General features: G+C 40.0%; 1 protein-coding gene across 4 annotated transcripts; it reads left to right on the forward strand.

The window, feature by feature from the left end:
- Positions 1 to 10132: 10132 nt before the first annotated feature.
- wt1b (WT1 transcription factor b) lies at positions 10133 to 17872 on the forward strand. Of its 4 annotated transcripts, none has more exons than XM_067487482.1 (9): positions 10133 to 10906; positions 12688 to 12810; positions 13651 to 13750; positions 15100 to 15180; positions 15657 to 15765; positions 15870 to 16017; positions 16213 to 16302; positions 16872 to 16964; positions 17125 to 17872. In XM_067487482.1, the coding sequence occupies exons 1-9, from the start codon at positions 10492 to 10494 to the stop codon at positions 17244 to 17246; spliced, it is 1281 nt and encodes a 426-aa protein (XP_067343583.1). In that variant the 5' UTR covers positions 10133 to 10491; the 3' UTR covers positions 17247 to 17872. The 4 variants fall into 4 exon arrangements, with proteins under 4 accessions (XP_067343583.1, XP_067343602.1, XP_067343592.1 ...); XM_067487501.1 differs by having other exon boundaries at positions 16872 to 16955; XM_067487491.1 differs by having other exon boundaries at positions 15660 to 15765.
- Positions 17873 to 18328: the final 456 nt, after the last annotated feature.

Raw genomic sequence — 18328 nt, forward strand, 5'->3', positions numbered from 1 at the left:
AAGAGCCTTTTTAATATTCATGGCTTGAATGCTGAATGACAATAAACCTTTAAACTTGAGGTAGACTGTACCTGGTACATGTATTAAACTAGGATTTTGTCTGTTTTATGTCATTCTAAACCTCACCTGGCAGTGTAGTCTTCCCAAGATGTATCCAGCTGCAGACATTGCCTATGTAATTTGCACTGATTAGTGTTAGCAATGTGTGCAGAGTACAGTGGGAAAGTGTTGCCTATTCTGTGTTTGTCAGGCAGTCGGGCCTCTTGAAATCACATGTTCCGTCAAGGTTGTGAAATCAACACATTTACGTAACAGATGACATCATCTATTTCTTTGCAGGAATGTAAATGATATAATTTATCTATCTGCAGGAAATGTTTTTTTTTTTTTTAATTAAAACCCAGTTTCTTTGCCTAGTTGCCAAAAGAGTCATGTCAGCATCCACATGCAGGTGATTTTTGCTTTGCTTGAGTGTTACTCTCCATAAGGGAAAAAAGTTTGTTGTGAAACCATTTCATGGAATTAGATTAACTCAAATGTTGTCATGGTATATGGTCCTACATCAGTTTTTCTTCATATAAGTCTATGCTTTTGAATATAATTGTGCATTCTCCCCAACTCTGCATTGTCCAAAATATATTCAAAAATTTGTTTCTGTGTAGGTCTGAAATATTTATGTAGTCATTATCTCTTAATGACATCATTCATATTTTTTGATTGAAACTAGCATGTGCTCTTTCTAAACTGCTGGCAAATTGCCTGCTCAGTCTCCTCAAAGATAAATGACTGTGTGTTAAAGAGTAAGTTGACCCCAGGTGTCTGATTTCTCCCTGTCAGCCAGCCAAGTAGTGAGTATCCATGTAAACCAGGCTCATGGTCATCATCCAACATGGCTGCCTACCTTCCACCCACTAATTGTCTGGTTCCCACAGTTCCGCCTGCCTTCACAATCTCTGAAAAATCCCCTTGCTCAGGCTCATCCATTAGCCAGTGACCTTGTCACAATACATCGCATGAGTAACTTTCCTACTTCCCTAGGTGGAGTGAATTGCTTGTTAATTACTTAAAGACTGACACACTCTCTCCCCAACACGTACACACAAACACAAGAAACAAAAAAAAAACAAACAAAGCCAAGGTCTTAAACCGAGGTCAGTCCAAAGTCCATAGTGGTTCACAGTGGATGCAGAAATCCCATGGGTTCCCTCTGATGGACCTAAACGCTTTCATAAAACAACTGTTACAGGGTGGAACAGTTGCAGTGATGCACTTTAATCCTATTATTACAACACACTTACCCATGTCATGCTGTTATGTTTATGATTTTTTTTTTCACTACCAAAAACTACAGCTACAACAATATTTACAATAATTTAAATGATAACAAAGTAATTTTTCAAGATGGTGACGTGAATATGTTATATAATGTTTTGTTGGGCCAAAGTCACTTGCACGTCGTCACATTGGGCCTGCTCAGTTTGGTAAATTGTCTGCACTTATATAATGCTTTTCTACCTGTTGGTAGTTTGAAATGGGCATTTTAACTGTTGCACAATTGCTGGCCACTCACTGGCCACTTTATTAGGTACACCTGTACATTCGAATGCAAGCAAATTAATTAATGAGGGACCAAAACATTAGAACCACCTCTTCTTATAATAGACTCAAGTATGACGTCGCTACCCACTTTGACCTCAATAATAAACAGAGAGTAGAATTATCCCCTTTCTGACGGTTTCAACCTAAAAACTGAGAAATTCTAACATTGTAAAATTAGAACAGGTGTACCTAATAAAGTGGCCAGTGAGTGTACATCCCTCTTACTGACTATGCTTAACTGTTGCCAGAATTACATGCAGGTCTTCAGATGGAGCTTTTAGATAACTTGGCCCAGATGAACTGAGAGCACTTACCACTGTTTCCATTTTTAAAAGAAGGCCTTTTGTTTTCTTAGGTGTGAACAATCTGTATATGAGTGTCTGTGTCTGTGTCTGTGTCTGTGTCTCAGCTGATGTGGTTTTCACTTTTGGCTGTATTTATTACTTGGCCTTTGTTTCTGGGACAAATTGTGCTCTGTACACGTGAAATTGGGCTTACTTTTCTGGAAGAGGAATCCCTCCTCTGTTGATCTTTTGGGGTTTTCTTTTTTTCAGTTATCATCAGGCAATGCTATTTTGATTGGATATGATCTGATAATATTGATCGGTTTGATTTTATGCGGCTTGTGAGGCACCTTAAATTGTCATCATGTATGAAAAAATGCTATACAAATAAAATTGACGTGATTTGAATATTTTGCATGTTGCATGCTACATGCCTCAAAACATTGATCTTTTGTTTTGCTGATTGTTGATTTATAGCTTGCAAATCTACTGTACTGTTGGGTCTGACCACTGACATTATCCCACTGTACTCAACCTGCCCATCACCAAATGGGAGACCAATTCATTGAATAGCTGGTAAATAAATACAGTTGAATTCAACAGAGCAAATTAAAGACCCAGGTATTATATGACTTAAATAAAAACCAAAGATAATACTGAGCAAATATTGCTCTGACATTTCTCAGGTGGCAAAAATCATCCCTCCAAATAAACAGATTACATTGTTTGGCCATTCCACCTTCTTTAGCTGGATATACAGTATGTTGTGGCTGTGTGTCTGTTAGTGTTTTTTGTTTTTTACCTTTTTCTGCCCCTTTCTGGACCACAAGTTAAATTATGCACCAAAGCTTTATCACGCATCTACCATAGCCATGAGCATGTCTTACTGAATTCCTGTGGCCTACTGTGATAGCTGGTCACTTATCTCCTCTAGCACCAGATGATCAATCACCTAGCACAGTTACAGTCCGATATGCATCCATGCAATAAGATTAATTTACAGTCCCCTTTGTTCAATTAGTTAGGATTTATTCGTTCTTTTAAGGTGTTGCTCATCTAAAATGTGTGAGTCAACTCACGCATAACCAGAAAGAGAAGCTGATGCATGAAATACCAAAGTTATCTTGCCATATCACACAATGACTAGCTTCATATCATACAAAAGCTTGCAGTAATCAGTCAAAGTGAGTTTGCAATCTGGGGTTGTTATTCCCCCCCATGTGGAATGTGTGTACTCTGTTTCGACCTAATGGCAGCACCAGCAGCAGCAAAAAATAAAATAAAATAAAATAAATAAAAAGCTACAGTCTTCCAGGAATTCGGATTTTCCTGTCTGGATAGATTGAGTCACTACACCAGGACTGGGGCTTCTTAATGATGGAGTGGTCTCTTGTCATCGAAGAGTGTTTATATTACACACGCTCATAGACTAGGAAGACCAATACGTGTTTAAAAGGACTGGTCAAACAGAGAATCTCATTTATTTTACTGGGGGACACCATTGCACAATATTTGGCTTGAAGCTAAATGTGCCAAACATCAGAAATACTAATTAAAGGCATGTTAAACTGTGTGGACCTTTGCCTTGGAGATACCATTAAGACAGCTTCATCAGCGCTGATAAAGCTGATGCCGAAGACAGAGAACAGACAACCAATACATGTTCTCAGTAATGAATTGATTGCTCGGACACAGGAGAAAAAAATTTGGATTGATAGTAACAAATTATTTCAAACAATGATTATTTTAAGCTTTAGTTATCATTGATAACTAGCTAAAAAATATACAGTGACATGACAGATGTTTTGATGCAATTTGGCAGCTGATGTATTTTTAACACCACCTCTTCATTACACACAAGGATTGAGTAAGTTGCAGTAAAGCGGCATTTCCCTTAAGTCAAATGTCAGACTTTAGAGTCACACTCTGTTCTGACTGTAATAATTTGTACATTTTCCCATCATTGTGTGCATACCTCAGACTCATCATACAAACCCTTGGTCAGCTAGCCTCAGAATGAGGCTCAAGGGTATGACAACAGATGGTAACCGCTACAGATATCTGAAATGTTTTCTGATGACTGCTTACGCCCTGGCCACAGCTGCTATGGGTGTGGCAGCATGGAAGAGGGCTGTGGTTTTCTGTAAAAAACTGATAATGGCTGGCCTTGATGCTGACACAGAGACACCTGCTGGGATGAGACATAAAGTCGTTATTCCAAAAAAATCTGTTTTAATCTTCCTCAGAATTCAATGCTCAGTTATTCCACTGCTTCTTCTTGATGATGGTACAATGTCTGGTAGTCCTGCGATGAAGATTCAGGTTTATAGTACAGTAGAATGACTGGTAGCCTTCATTTAAATGTTATTTATATAGTTTTGTGCAGTTTTAGTCTTTTTTAATTATCATATTATCCTTTATTATTTGGAAAAGGTCTACATGTTCTGTTTGAAGTAGTCTTTTAGGTATGAAGTTAAAATTTATAGTGTCTTGTTTGCTGCGTTCATGTTTAAACGTAAGTTTAAACTATAAATATGATCAGCCGACTGAGAAAAAAATGTTTATGTCAGTGTCTTAACTATAGGAGATCTACAAAAATTACAGACATATCAACAGACTACTGGCAGAATGACTCTGGTTGTTCCACCAAAATAAGACCAAATAATTACACTCGCACAGTCAATTCAGCAATTTTTGTTGGAGAGACACACACACTTTGTATCTGGTTTCACTGTGTAATGAACTGCTAGAGATACATACCACAACAAAAGGAGAAAGTCATATGTGACTATTGATTTTGTGCAGCTACCAGGTTTGGCAGTGGGCCTGACCACACTTACACTGTGGCTTTGGTGTTTTTCTTACTTTGCTGACATTGTAAGAAAGCACAATTTGATGACCAGCTGATGAGAATTAATGGAAACACAAAATGCTTAAAGTCTAGTGTCCGTATGTAAAATGTCCAAAAAAGAAATCCTCGTCTGTATTGTAGAATTGCAGTTGTGTGTTTTGTTGTTGTTTAAAATCTATCAAAACCACAGATTAGTTGTATGCTGTTGCCTATATTCAATTAATTGCAAGGAATGGATTTTAAGATAGTTCCGCATACACCATCGTGCTGCTCTCTACTGTTTGGCTAATCTGTATTAATAAACTGCAAATAATAATCCAATAACTTCGCTTTTTTTGTGACCTGTTTTTATCTGCAGATAATCACGTCAAAAAGACAAAGCCAGAAGTTTCATCTGCAGGGGCGTAGTCTTTGGTTTAAAGTTTTTCCTCATGCATTTGCTCCAGGAGCTTTGAGTGTGAATGCAAATAGCGGAGAGGGTAATCTTGGGTTTGGTGATTGAGGGCAAAGGTGATGATCAACATGAAGGAGAACTGGTGTGTGAAACATCACTGCACCAGTGTTGTGTCTGACACATGAACCATGGAAATGCCTACACTCCCACGGAGCTTTCTTCTCCGTTTCTTATCTCCGGGCTGATATGCGACACTTTGAAGAGGAATCAGGGTTGATACGGGAGAAAATTAAAAACTGGCAATGGTTGTTCTCTATGTGGGTGAGGGGGAAGAGCCACGTTATGTTAAACTGAAATTAACTGCGGATATTAGGTAAATGTTTCCAAATGTTCCCTCAACTTGATAAAGCACAGCGTGATGATGAATCAGTGAGTTCAGATGTTGTTATCTCAACGAGCAGGAGCCAGATTGGTCACAAACACCAAATATTTTTCTGACAAAGTAGCAGAAGAAGACAGAGGAATATTGTTCTGCCTGTGCTGGTATTAGGAAGTAACTCTTTCTTTAAGGCCACTGGCACGGGAAATGATGAAGAATTACAACACATGGCTGTTGAGTTTGTTATCAATTTGTCTCCATGCCAACAGTCAAAAGTGTAGGACTGGGCCTTTTTTTTACGCCACTGTCAGCACATCATAATAGCACTTGTTGGTTTGTAGGAAGCCCTCTCCTGTAGGTTGTTTGGATGATCATATCATAGCCGTTTCTATACTGATTATTAGTGTTTAAAAAATGTAAACTTTGTCACTTTTTAAATCACCAGCAGTCTTGATTTAAAAGCCAATTAATAAACTATCTTCAGATGCAGTAGCGCGAATGTGGATTTTTATTAAAATGGAAAAAGTAATTTATTTTTCACGCGTCCTGCCAGGTCCCATATCTGCGTAGTTTATCTTGCATCGCTCTCTGGCTGAATCAAATGTTTTGTAGATTCCTTTTTTTTACTCGTCATGCTGTAGAAAGTTAAAGCCTTGTGTATTTCTTGTTAAGGGTCAGAGGCAGTATTGACCATTTCCCTTTCCCTGCACATTGATGTTATTTTAAACCCTGAGTTAACCAGAGATTGATCTGAAGAATGGGTGTATTTGGGGATTGCCATCCGTCATTGGGGCTGAAAGGGTTGTTTTCTCCCGGCCCCCGTCACCTTTTGATGAATCCCTGCTAAAGACTCCACTGGGGAAGGCAGAGCCAGCATTTGCCTTGGCTCACAGGCGCTGCATATTCTGTCTCTCCCTTTCTCAGATTTTTTGGCAAGATACTTTTAATTGTGCCACAACCTTTTGTACATGCAGTAAATTATTTTAGTTTGTGTTTGTTTGTAGTGGGCGGACCAGAGAAGGCTTGTCAAATTGTTTTGGGAGAAATTAATTTTCTTTGCTACTATTTTAAAGTCAGCTACGTGGACATCCTCTGTGTGTCTGTGAGTTCCTCAGGGATATGCATCTGCCTTTGCACTTGTTTTTTGCAACTTCCCAGAATAGATTGAGTCACAGTGCACTTTATCTTCTCCATGATGACAAACCAAGCAGATGAAGCTGATGTTTAGTTTTTAGAAGCATTAAGGTTATGGACATTATAGAAAGAAACATGGAAACATCCTGAAAGGATGTTTGTTTTTTGCGTTCTGCCAGAACGCTTCTTGAGATTTTGTGGTCGGTCAAATAACTTTCTGATTGACAACGATCTGGCATTCACAAGTTGCACGAACTACGTCTGCTCAAGCATAACCTGACCTCCAGTGTTTACATGTATTAGGCGTTCCCAAATACTGGTCAAAAATACTGGAACATTCTTCCACAGGGTTCAGAGTTGGACAGTTTTGGAATTGAGTTTAGTCTTTGACCTATTATCAAGCAGATGCTACTGCTGGTTATGTTCTGCCCTGAATGTTCACTATCCAGTCGCACTGCAGGCAACACTCAAACACTGCAATATCTGCATCAAGAAGTCATTTCAATGGACTTGAAACTAGAATTGGATACATATGAAATTTTGCAACACTGACTAACAAGACAACAACATTTGTCTCTGTTACTGCCACCTCAGCAGTTTGACAGTTGATTTCATCACTCTACAGTAACCATAGTCCTTTGTTTTCTTCTCTCTGGAGCTTTGTAGAGTCCTTCCCCTCATACACACATCACTTCTTTGAAGTCTAATCAGGGGTTACTGACTTCCACTGGAATCCTAGACTAATATTCCAGATGCTGATGACAGGACCTGGCTAACACTCCTCATCTCACAGCCTCGTCCTTGGTCTACAGTCTCAGATTTGCATTAGATTTTTATATGAGTGTGTGACGTAAAATGAATGAAAGAATTTTGTAAAATGAATTTACTTCTGTGGTGGATAATGTATCGTGAGCCACTGTAATGTGGTCGAAATTGTTAAGGTGTCCCATAAAATATTAATTTAAAGGTCAAAAGAGTAATTTCACACCTAGGAGTGAAAAATTGAATGTTAAGCATAGACTGTGGGGTGAAGACTTGAGGGTCCGGGAGGGATTTCTGTCATCAAAGGGGTTGGATTGCTAATTGTCATTAATGTCAAGCAAATGCTGACTGATATATGAACATGATGAACATGGTCAACGACTTTTTTAGTTTTTAAAAAGGTGAACCGAACTTTTAAACAAAGTTGAGTCCAAATATTTTTTTTTTCTCTTCAGTGAAGATGGTGCAGCATAATTACAGTGGAGAAACACAAGATGACTAACAAATCTAAAAATAAAACGAATTAACCCTTAGCAGCTACATTGGCCTTCTCCTACCAGCATGGTCTGTTCTCCTAGGAGAAACTCCAACTCTGCTTCTATAGAGAGTGACTTTGCCTACTCAAGAAGATTAATAATTAATAAACTATTTAACTTACTCCTGTGATTCATCTCTTAGCCAACAGAAAAATGTTAACAAAAATCACAATTATAAACACTGAAAGTATATTTAGCAATCAGAAGCTGCTCCTAAATCACCATTTCCTATGGAAGACATAGCAACATCCCTCCATCCATAACCCACTTTACACATTAACCCAAAAACTTGACCATAAAACGACTCCAAATGAGCTGGGGCTGGTTCTGCAGTTCCTGGGTCTAACACAGCGGATGGCCAAGTACAGTCTGCAGGAGGGGGAAGAAACCAACATATTAATTACACAAAAATGTCAAATGTATGTAACTTTTTTAAGTTTTGTCTTTACAAGAGATATGCGTTATGCCAGTTAAATAACAAACCTCCACATTGAATATAACACACTGATGTGTGCCAGGAGGGTGTGTGTGGGTTCTCCTTGGTTTGCTGGTTATGGGGCATCGCTGTGACATGAACCGACATAGGTAAAATAATTTTATTTAATGAAGAACTTGCAGCTGCATCTGTCGGAGTATTATGGGAAAAAAAAACAACTCGATGTACTACAAACCGGCAATCATATTTGAAACTAAAATAAAAGTCTTTGAAGAGCTTTAACCCTCAAACAGTGCATGCTGGGAAGTTTGCTATTTTTGTTTCTTTAAAGGCTGGAAAAAGGGTTTTTTCAGTCAGCTCATCTTTTCAAGTTAAAAGACTTGAAATCAGAACAGCAGATTTTATAAGTTCTGGCAGTACAAAGTACTATGCTTAGTTTGAAAACATAAACCTTGAAACTTCCTGTGCGATGTTTAAGAATGTGCTTTAAATCTTATTATCTTAAAGGTAACAAGGAAATTGGCAATGTATAGTATCCTAGTACTGCAGTCCCATCACAGATCAAATCTAACTTACAGCCGCACTGAATGTAGCACAGTATATTTTTTCAGTAAGACGAACACACTGTCGATGTTTAAAGCTTTTAAGGAAAGGAGGAAACCAAGTGCTGATCTGACAAATACTATAATGTTAAAAGATCCACAGCAGCTGTCTTGAATTTATAGGCATATTCCAAGTTACTGCATTCCTGTGTAGTTCCACATTGAGTTAAGCTTGAGTTAAGGTCAAAACCCCTATCTCTTAGGCGCTCACACACACACACACACACACACACACACACACACACACACACACACACACTCCCCCTCTCCTCTACTAATAAATAATTATCCTTTTGTGTGATGTGGCTTTGCTCCAAGGCCATGCCGTTTATGTGAGTTGCTTCTAGCAAAACAGTGCTATTAGCTAAATGGAAAATATAAGAGCACTCTTCATGCCTTCTACCACATTTTGCATTTTTAGTAAATAATCCATCCATTCATTTACTGTGATTGAGTCATTTTTTTAAACATGCTACACAGATAAATACCGCTAATATACTGATTCTAAAAAAACACTCTTCTCTTCAGATAAGTCGACACCTTCACTTGAACAAAAGGAACAAGCTCAGTGAAACTACGATATTTAGATTTCCTCTGATGCAACTATTTTTTGGTTTTCACATTTCTTTCATTTACAGTCTTGCCTCATCCATTTAGTAACTTCTTTGAAAGTTGGATATATTTCAGAAAACATATGAGTCAGAAGTGTAGGAAATGATGGTGAATGTCTTAAGAGAATGGCTCAGGTCAACAGTGTTCAGATAAAACTTATCAACTCTGAAATATGTTTGCGCTTTTAAGGTTTGAAAATGTCTAGTACAAATATATTAAATATTAAAAAAATAATGCAATTTTTATGTGTGCACACATACTCTAGACATCAACGTGATGAGGACTGTATCACTTCTTTAATTAGCTGTTTTGTGACAACTGAAAAAAAAACACTTCCCTCTTGGCTTCGGAATAAACATTAATAAAAGTTGAACTTGAAAGAAGAAGGGCAATACTCGCTTATGCAAATGTGTTATTTAGAATCTATCCAGAAGTGCGGCCTGTGCTCACTGGGCCAAGGCAAGGGAGTCATCTTCAGCCTGTCTCGCTCCTCCCCCTGTCCAATGAGTTACACACTATTTGAGCCAACAAAAGAGTAAGGAAAGCCAGACCTTGTAGAGACAGAGGGACAAGGCACTGATTCACTTCAGAGGCTCCAACTCCAAACCGGCTGAAGATCTCCAGGCTGCTCGATATTTGGCACCTACATACTTAGTTCAACATCACCCATTGAGCTAATTTCAATATTGAGTTCATCACAGGAGACAGCAGAGATGACATGTAAAAGTGTATTCTGAGGACTGATGTTTGCTCCTCCAGAAGCTCCGTGATTGTAGTTTCTTCAGATAATGTGTTACGTTTTTTAGGAGTTTATTACTGCGTGACTCGTTTCATTTCCCAGCGTTTACCTCTACTGGAATACTGTCACTCCTTGTCTGGACTGTTCCCACTCGCCTTAACCAATGCTGACCGAAACGTGTGGAGCCATGCCGATGGGCTCAGAAGTTCGGGATCTGACCCTCTTATCCCCAGCGCCTCCCGTGCCATCCTTACCAGGAGCCGGTGGCGGCTGTGGGATGTCCGTTGGCGGTGGCCAGTGGACCCAACTGCTAGACCTCCACCCTGGGTCTCCCTACGGCTGCTTGCCTTCCCACCACTCACTCATCAAGCAAGAGCCAGGATGGGGGCCCCTTGAGACCACAGAGGACCAATGTGGACATGGGGCCTTCACAGTGCACTTCTCAGGCCAGTTTACAGGCTCAGGCCCCTGTCGAGTTGGGGCCTTTGGAGAACCACCTACCAGTCAGCCCAGAGTGTTTCCCAGTGGAACGTACCTGCCCAGCTGTGTTGATATTCCTCCTGTACCCAGGACTGAGGGTAAGCCTGCTCATTACCAGTCCTGCCTCTGTCTCAATTTATTGTTGTCACACATAAATCAATGAAAAGTTTTATAGCAAACCAGTGTCCATTTCCTGTTGTGTTCACAGAATAACGCCATGTTTAGGGTTTGTCAACAGTGTTGTGTCTGAGCAGGATGTTATGAGCTGTAAGGGGTCATTCTGTCCCATGTCAGGATAAGCGTGACAACTTTCTGTTAATGCTCTGGCAGAGATCTCTAGTTCTTTTCCACTGGGTATTTACAGTGGTTTAACAGAAAGGAACAGTTGGATTTTCAGTCTCCGGTAGACTCAGAACAACCGGATTTTATTTAGCATGTTGAAATCACATTTCAGAGCAAATACTTTGATAAATCATAGGATTTCCTCTCTTCTTGTTACGACACAAACTAGTTTTTTTTTTTTCATTTGGTAAATGCAATGCTCATAACTATGATCTTAACACTAACGCATTAATCTTCGGAAAGTTCGGGTTAATTTTTCAGGATTCACTTTCAAAGTATTTTATGATGCTGGGTGCACTTTCCCAAAAACCCACAGTGAAGTCATATACCCCAACTACTAAAAGCATGGTGGCTTATCTCAAAGCTTTACATCACAGTTTCTTAATTATTGTGCATGATGTGTGTTTCATGTGCTGTTTTGAAATTCATCATTTTTATACAACTAACCATATTTTTCTAAAAGTTCTAAAGTTAATTATGAGCTTGTCCATCACAACACTATGGGTCCAAATAAGCCATCAGTGCAGGGTCCTGTGTGCATACTGACCAAACTATAATAAAGAATGCAGATACAGAAAACATATGGTGTGTTGAGCTGTCATGGGCAAAGTACAGTAGTCATCAAAGCTGAGGAAAGAAATCTGAATTTATGAACTGTGAATCACCACCTTAACGTATTGCTCCACTTATGATTTTTTTGAAGGGCACAAAAACTGAGAGATCCGAGAGAGGCCGAACTCCCTATGTTTTTCCAAACTTAATCTGGAATCGAGCACAGTATATTTATGTCTCTGCCAGTACGGTAAACAACGCTTATGTCTCTTGCCATTTGGGACTTGGTTAGTCTGACTTCAGAGGTTCAAACCTGTATGTGTCTGCTGATGAGACTTTCAGAGACAGTGAGCCTTGTTTTCTCAGTGGAAAGTAGTTTTTGATGAAGTGATAAAATATAAGGCTTAGTGTTCTGCAGGCTGCAGGAGTTTGTGAGTCTTCATCCCTCTGGAGCCTCACTTGGGCTGCACACACATTTCGTGCATATGATCATTTCCACAAACTGTAGCTGCCTCGAATGTAAGATTCTGCTTTAACTCGCTATTTATTCTATATTATAATGCACTGCAATATGGAGTTGCAATACATCTTTTGGAGCCTGATAACTTTAATTAGGTTAACATACATGTAATTCATTACTACTCAGCCTCGTTTTTGACTGAGGACATTCTACAGTAGATCATTTCAGTCGGTCTGTGCCAAATGTCTTTTTCCACCTGCCATAAATATTGTAACCGCAAGGCCTAAGATAGATGGGGGGAAAAGAATATGTTACAAGGTAAGAGGATTTAGTAGTGTGATGAATGTCTCTCTGTGGTAACTCTGCCAGGCCTTAAGAGCTTCTACCAGGGGGATTAAAATAACTGACCAGATCCTGGAGAGCAAGCTTCAGAAAGTTACAGTGATTTGTGAAAACTAATCTAATGAGTCAACCAGGCAAGTAAAATTGTTCTTACTTTCCATTACTTGTCTTTTCTCATTTCAGGTTATGGAGCAGTGGGTTTAGACAGCAACCCCAGTTATGGTCACACGCCGTCTCACCACACCCCTCAGCTCTCCAGCCTGTCCTTCAAACACGAGGACACGCTGTCGCCGCCAAACAACATAGGTAACTGTCTGCATCCCGACGTCCTTCCACTAAATTGACTTGCAGACTGGAGCGCTGTCATGTCACCACAAGGTTATATAAGTAACCTGTCATTTTTCATAACACGACAGAATCGCTGTCGTCCATTTCTCTCCATCTTTCTCCACATCTGCGTGCACACACTTTCATGTACGCAGGCATACATAAACACGCTCTCGCTCTTTAAGCATACCTATGGTTAATGACTGTGGAAATAATAACTTGAGGGAAGAGTTTTGTGTGACCGGAATGTCAAAACTACAGAAACCTGGATGGGAACCCTGCTTTTATTTGACCTTTTCTGTCTTGCGTTTGTCTTTAACCTTAGCTATGATTTACTTTGGAATTGTATTTCAACTGGTGTTTCTGTGTTTGGGTGTGTCCTGACAAAGAGAACGTAAATAATACATACATTTTTCTAGAAGATCATTAAAACTAAGATTTCTTATTTATTTTACTAGATTGTAAAGTGCTGTAGGACTATGGAGAGGGTGCAGCTGAACCTTGACAGCTCTAACAACTTTCTGATGTAAAAAGATTAGTTTATGAATCACAGAATCATATGAATCACAAAATTAACTAGAAACTATTTTAGTAACTGATTTATAATTTTAGTGATGTTTTAACCATAAATGCCAGAAAACTATGGCTTCCAGGCATTTAAATGTCAATACTGGTCGGTTTTGGCTTGTATTAAAACATGTTTGTGTTTTGGGACTTTATATATTTTATAGACCTAAGAGTTAATTGGCAGGTCAAACGATAATGTACCGAGTTAGTCAGCCCGGTTTTAAAGCAGATTTTGAATTTCTTTACATTCAGTCGACCAGCAGTATCCGGCTCCACCTCCTATGTTCGGTTGCCACAATCCTACCGAGTCCTGTCCAAGCAGCCCAGCTCTGCTGCTGAGAAACTACAACAGGTACAATTGTCGGCCCCTGCATGCGTTTATTGTTGCTATATTTGACTCTTGCTCCCTCAAATCCCCTTTGTAAGCACAAATTCCACTCTTCTCAGACTCCTCACTCATCAATTAATGTCAGATTCTTTCCACTAACACCACATGCAGCTTGCTCACTTGCTGGTAATTTTTAGAAGTGTGAACTCTCACTGATCCAACATTAAGCCCCGTGTCTGCCTCTGCACTGTCTGGATTGTGAATCCTAATTTGTTCTGAGGTTAAGTGCTACCCGCTGGTGCTCAGCAGGCCAAAACAAACACTGAGTGATCTACTGTTGATGTGTATGAGTCTACCCTGAGGAAACATGAGGCGAAAAGTAGAAGAGACAAGTTCAGTGAAAGTGAGACTTAAGTGGGGGTGGACTGACTGAGGCTGAGCATCTGCTTATTTTAACCTCTGAATGTGTGCATTCATTTTGAGGCAAAACATCTGAACGGGTAAATTGGGATGAAATTCTTGAAATGCCGCCCTGGGATGTTGTTGGAGAAAGGGAACATGTGCAACCCAAATACTGGAACAGCCGCTGATAAGAAGGGAGAGGACTTCAGTGTTGTTAGAACACATGGCATGAACTGGAAGCCCTCAAAACAAACACACACACAAGCACACGCTCACTCACAATGTGTATATATGTGTCAGATATCAGTGAGTCGTTCCACAGTTTCACATAGTTCGGAGCTGATTAGTGAGCCATCGCGATCCTTCCCTCAAGGACTTCTCAAGGAATGCCGTCCAGAATTCCCCCGAAACTGTTTCGCCTTTAATGATACTGAGGACGGAGTGATGTCATGCACTGGTCTATGGTGTACTAGGCACGGAGGCGCTCACCCCCGCAGTGCACATTCACATCTCCGAGTGTGTGTGTGTGTGTTTCTACACTGTGTGCGCTCTGGTGTGAGCTGCCAAGGTAAAGAATGGCTCAGAGCCCATGTTTTTTAATGAAGCCAGTGAGGAGTGTGCTGGGTGGACAGGATGTGTTAATAAGCCAGCACTTTGGAGTTCCCCTGAATGAAACATCTTCATTAACCATACAAGGGAAGAGAAATGACCGGAAGAATGCTGTAAAACATTAACATGTTTGGTGTTTTCTCTTTTTTGGATTTTCTAAACATAGCTTGTTAAAAAAGAAAGAAAAATAACAGACAAACGACACATTTTGTTATAACCTCAGCACTAATCTTGTTCTGTAACCATTTAATTTAATAACCCCTTAATGCACAACACAACTTTTTGCCAATCAAATAGAGTGGAAATCTAATATTTAACCACAAAATGAAAATGCTAATGCCTGTCCTGTATGTCTTACTCAGTGATAACCTGTACCAAATGGCATCTCAGCTGGAGTGTGTTGCATGGAACCCAATGAACACCCTGGCATCTTCCATGAAGAGGTGAGCTCCTTGTTTTTTTTTACATAACACTTTGTTGACTGGTGTTTGTAGTGGTGCAGAGGAGGAGGAGGATGATTTCACCATGGTTGTTGGTCTAATGCCAAATGATATCAGGAAGTTGAGATGACCAGAATAGTGTGTGTGTGTGTGTGTTTGTGTGTGTGTGTGTGTGTGTTTTGTGTGTTTGCAATATGCATGCTATAAAGACTGATTTGAGATTTTGCAAAGTAAGGATTCTTTTTAAAGTCTTAGTTTTAGATGTAAAACCCTTGTGTTATATCTTATTCACTCCCTGTAATATTAAACATTTATGAGTAAGAAAATTGACAAAACAAATAAAAATTCCTTTTGTGTAAATTTTCTCATATATTCTCAAACTCTTTGGCTTTGCTATGTTTTCACTTGTTACAGTTTGAATAGTATGTACACATCTGACTTCTTTTCGTTGTATTTTGTTATTTCTACCTGTGGTCCAGCAGTAGCCATGCAACCAGCTTTGACAGTGACCCCACAGCTCCACCTTCATCCATGCTCGTCAGCACCCAGTACCACATACACACACACGGTGTCTTCAGAGGACTTCAAGTAAGTGAACACACATGTAAGCACATCTAAAAACACTCACGCAGATGCAAATACATACATGAAAATCATTGTAAAAGCCCATTCTCTACTTCTGTTTCTTAAAGGATGTCAAGCGGGTGCCAGGTATGACTTATCCATCGGCGAAGTCTTCAGAGGCCAGTGAGAAGCGTCCGTTTGTTTGTGCTTACCCTGGTTGCAGCAAGAGATACTTTAAACTGTCACATTTGCAGATGCATGGTCGCAAACACACAGGTGAGATGATCTGATTTCCTACCCAAGTTGTTTTATTTTACGTTTGAATGACAATGAAGTTAAATTTGAATAAAACGTTTTTTTGTAAGCAGGTTAGAATGTGTGTAGTTGTGAAGTTGTGTAGGTGTGTGCGGGGAGACTCAGTTCGCCCAGTGGTTGCTGTGATGTTGATGATATCGCTGGTTTGTTTTGCAGGAGAGAAGCCTTATCAGTGCGATTTCACAGACTGCGGCCGCAGATTCTCTCGCTCAGATCAGTTAAAGAGGCACCAGCGCAGACACACAGGTACACTGGTGTCAAGCTGTTGTATTTGTTTGGGCCACGAGCCACGAGACAGTTTTAGAGCGGGAGAGGAAAAAAAACCTCTAAAACACAAAATGTTAATGTGTTTTTCACACAGCATTTAAAAGTAACCACCTCTTGGCTAATAAATGCACTGAAAAACACATTTACTATTTTCCCTGTGATTATGTTACTTTAGGCCATATGGAAACATTTAGACAATATCATAAAGCAATCAAAAATGTTTGTGATCGCAACCCATTTTAATCACACAGGTTTAATTAATTGATTTTATTAATTAATATATTTTTCCTTTAATTTATAGCGTGAGTTGTTTCGCATTATTTTTCGAAATAATCTGATTTTATTTATTTAACCTTTACTTAACCTGGTAAATCCCGTTATGGATGCTGAAATTGTAAAATCTCCCTAAACTCTTTTCGTTTGTAATGCTCACTACCTCTGCGGTGATTGTTCCAGCGAATGAAATATTTGAACTTTTGACCCTCACCCCACCCCCGCTTCTCATTTCTTTCTCTGCCACGGTTGCAATCACTGGCACCTCTGTGTAGGAGTGAAACCCTTTCAGTGTGAGACATGTGAGAGAAAGTTTTCACGGTCAGATCATCTTAAGACGCACACTCGGACTCATACAGGTAAAACAAGTGGGTATACCTTTATTTTTTACCTCTCTATCTTTTGTTATTATGCTCCTTCTGACTTTGATTCATGTTCAAGAAAATACAAGCATTCACTCCAATAGTTGAACTTACTCTAAGGCAACAATTTCTTTTGTTTCTCTCCTGTTCGTCCCCTCGTTGTCAGGTGAGAAGCCCTTTATCTGCCGCTGGTCCAACTGTCAGAAGAAGTTTGCCCGCTCTGACGAACTGGTGCGCCACCACAGCATGCACCAAAGGAACCTGACCAAGCTGCAACCTGCCATCTGAGCAGCATGAGGAGGAGGAGGAGGATGACGGAGAGGAAGGTGACAATAAATTGGGCCAGCCAGTAGAGAGCAATGCTTGGAGCCTGGTCAGCAGTTGTGGTGCCTTTGTCAGACTCGCCAAAGAGATGAGCACAGCTGATGCCTCCCTTAGCCAGACGTCAGCGTCACGGGAACAGACTCACTGATGATGGGCGCGATCACGATGGGCCTCAGCTAGACCTCGCCTTGCTTATTTGACATTAAACCTCACGCTTGGAGAGGGTACAATACCACAGTTATTCTGAGCCAAGAAGATTGTTTTTGTAAGATGAGGAATCTGTTGACGCAATTTGGATATTTCCGTACACTTGCACTGGCTTCTTGTTTTATTGTTTCAATTGTGTCATTGTTTAAAATGTGCTGGACCGTGTAAACTGGATTTAGGAAGTATGCAATATGCCACTGTTTGTCCATTAGGTTGAACACAGAATTTTAGCTTTAGGACGTGTGAACATCTTTATATACTTACAATATACATGAAACTCACTTAACTGCTCTGTATATATTTGTATGTCCTTACCTTTATAGACATTCCTTTTGCCTTTTGTATCTTCAATGTTTTTGTAATTTTATAAAACATTGATTCACTTCAGTGTCCAGGGTAAGTGAGCGAGTGTGTGTGTGCGTGTGTTTTTGTGTGTGTATGTGTGTGTGTGTGTGTGTGTGTGCGCGCCCATGTGACTGAGTGAGAGAAGAAAGAGAGCGAAAACATGATGGTGTTGTCAGCTTAAGAGGCCACCTATGACTAGTGGTGCTGGGAAATAAGGGGGGTGACAGACAAGACAGCACCCCACGTGACTCTGACAGGGTGCAGGTCTGACCCTTCTACATCTCCATCGCACATCTTCATAACCAGGAACATCTGGACCCCAATAAATCTCATTAGAAATCACACATACCTCAGTGTCAGCTGGCTATACTTCACTGACTGCCCCCACCCCCCTTTCTGCATAGGCTGGGCCCCACACACCCAAATCCACACTGTAAATAATAGCCTCTATTCCAGTACAGCACCTTACATCCTCAGGCCACATGATGGCAGTA

The sequence above is a fragment of the Channa argus genome, chromosome 2 (genome assembly GCF_033026475.1).
Source record: "Channa argus isolate prfri chromosome 2, Channa argus male v1.0, whole genome shotgun sequence".
Lineage (NCBI taxonomy): Eukaryota > Metazoa > Chordata > Actinopteri > Anabantiformes > Channidae > Channa > Channa argus.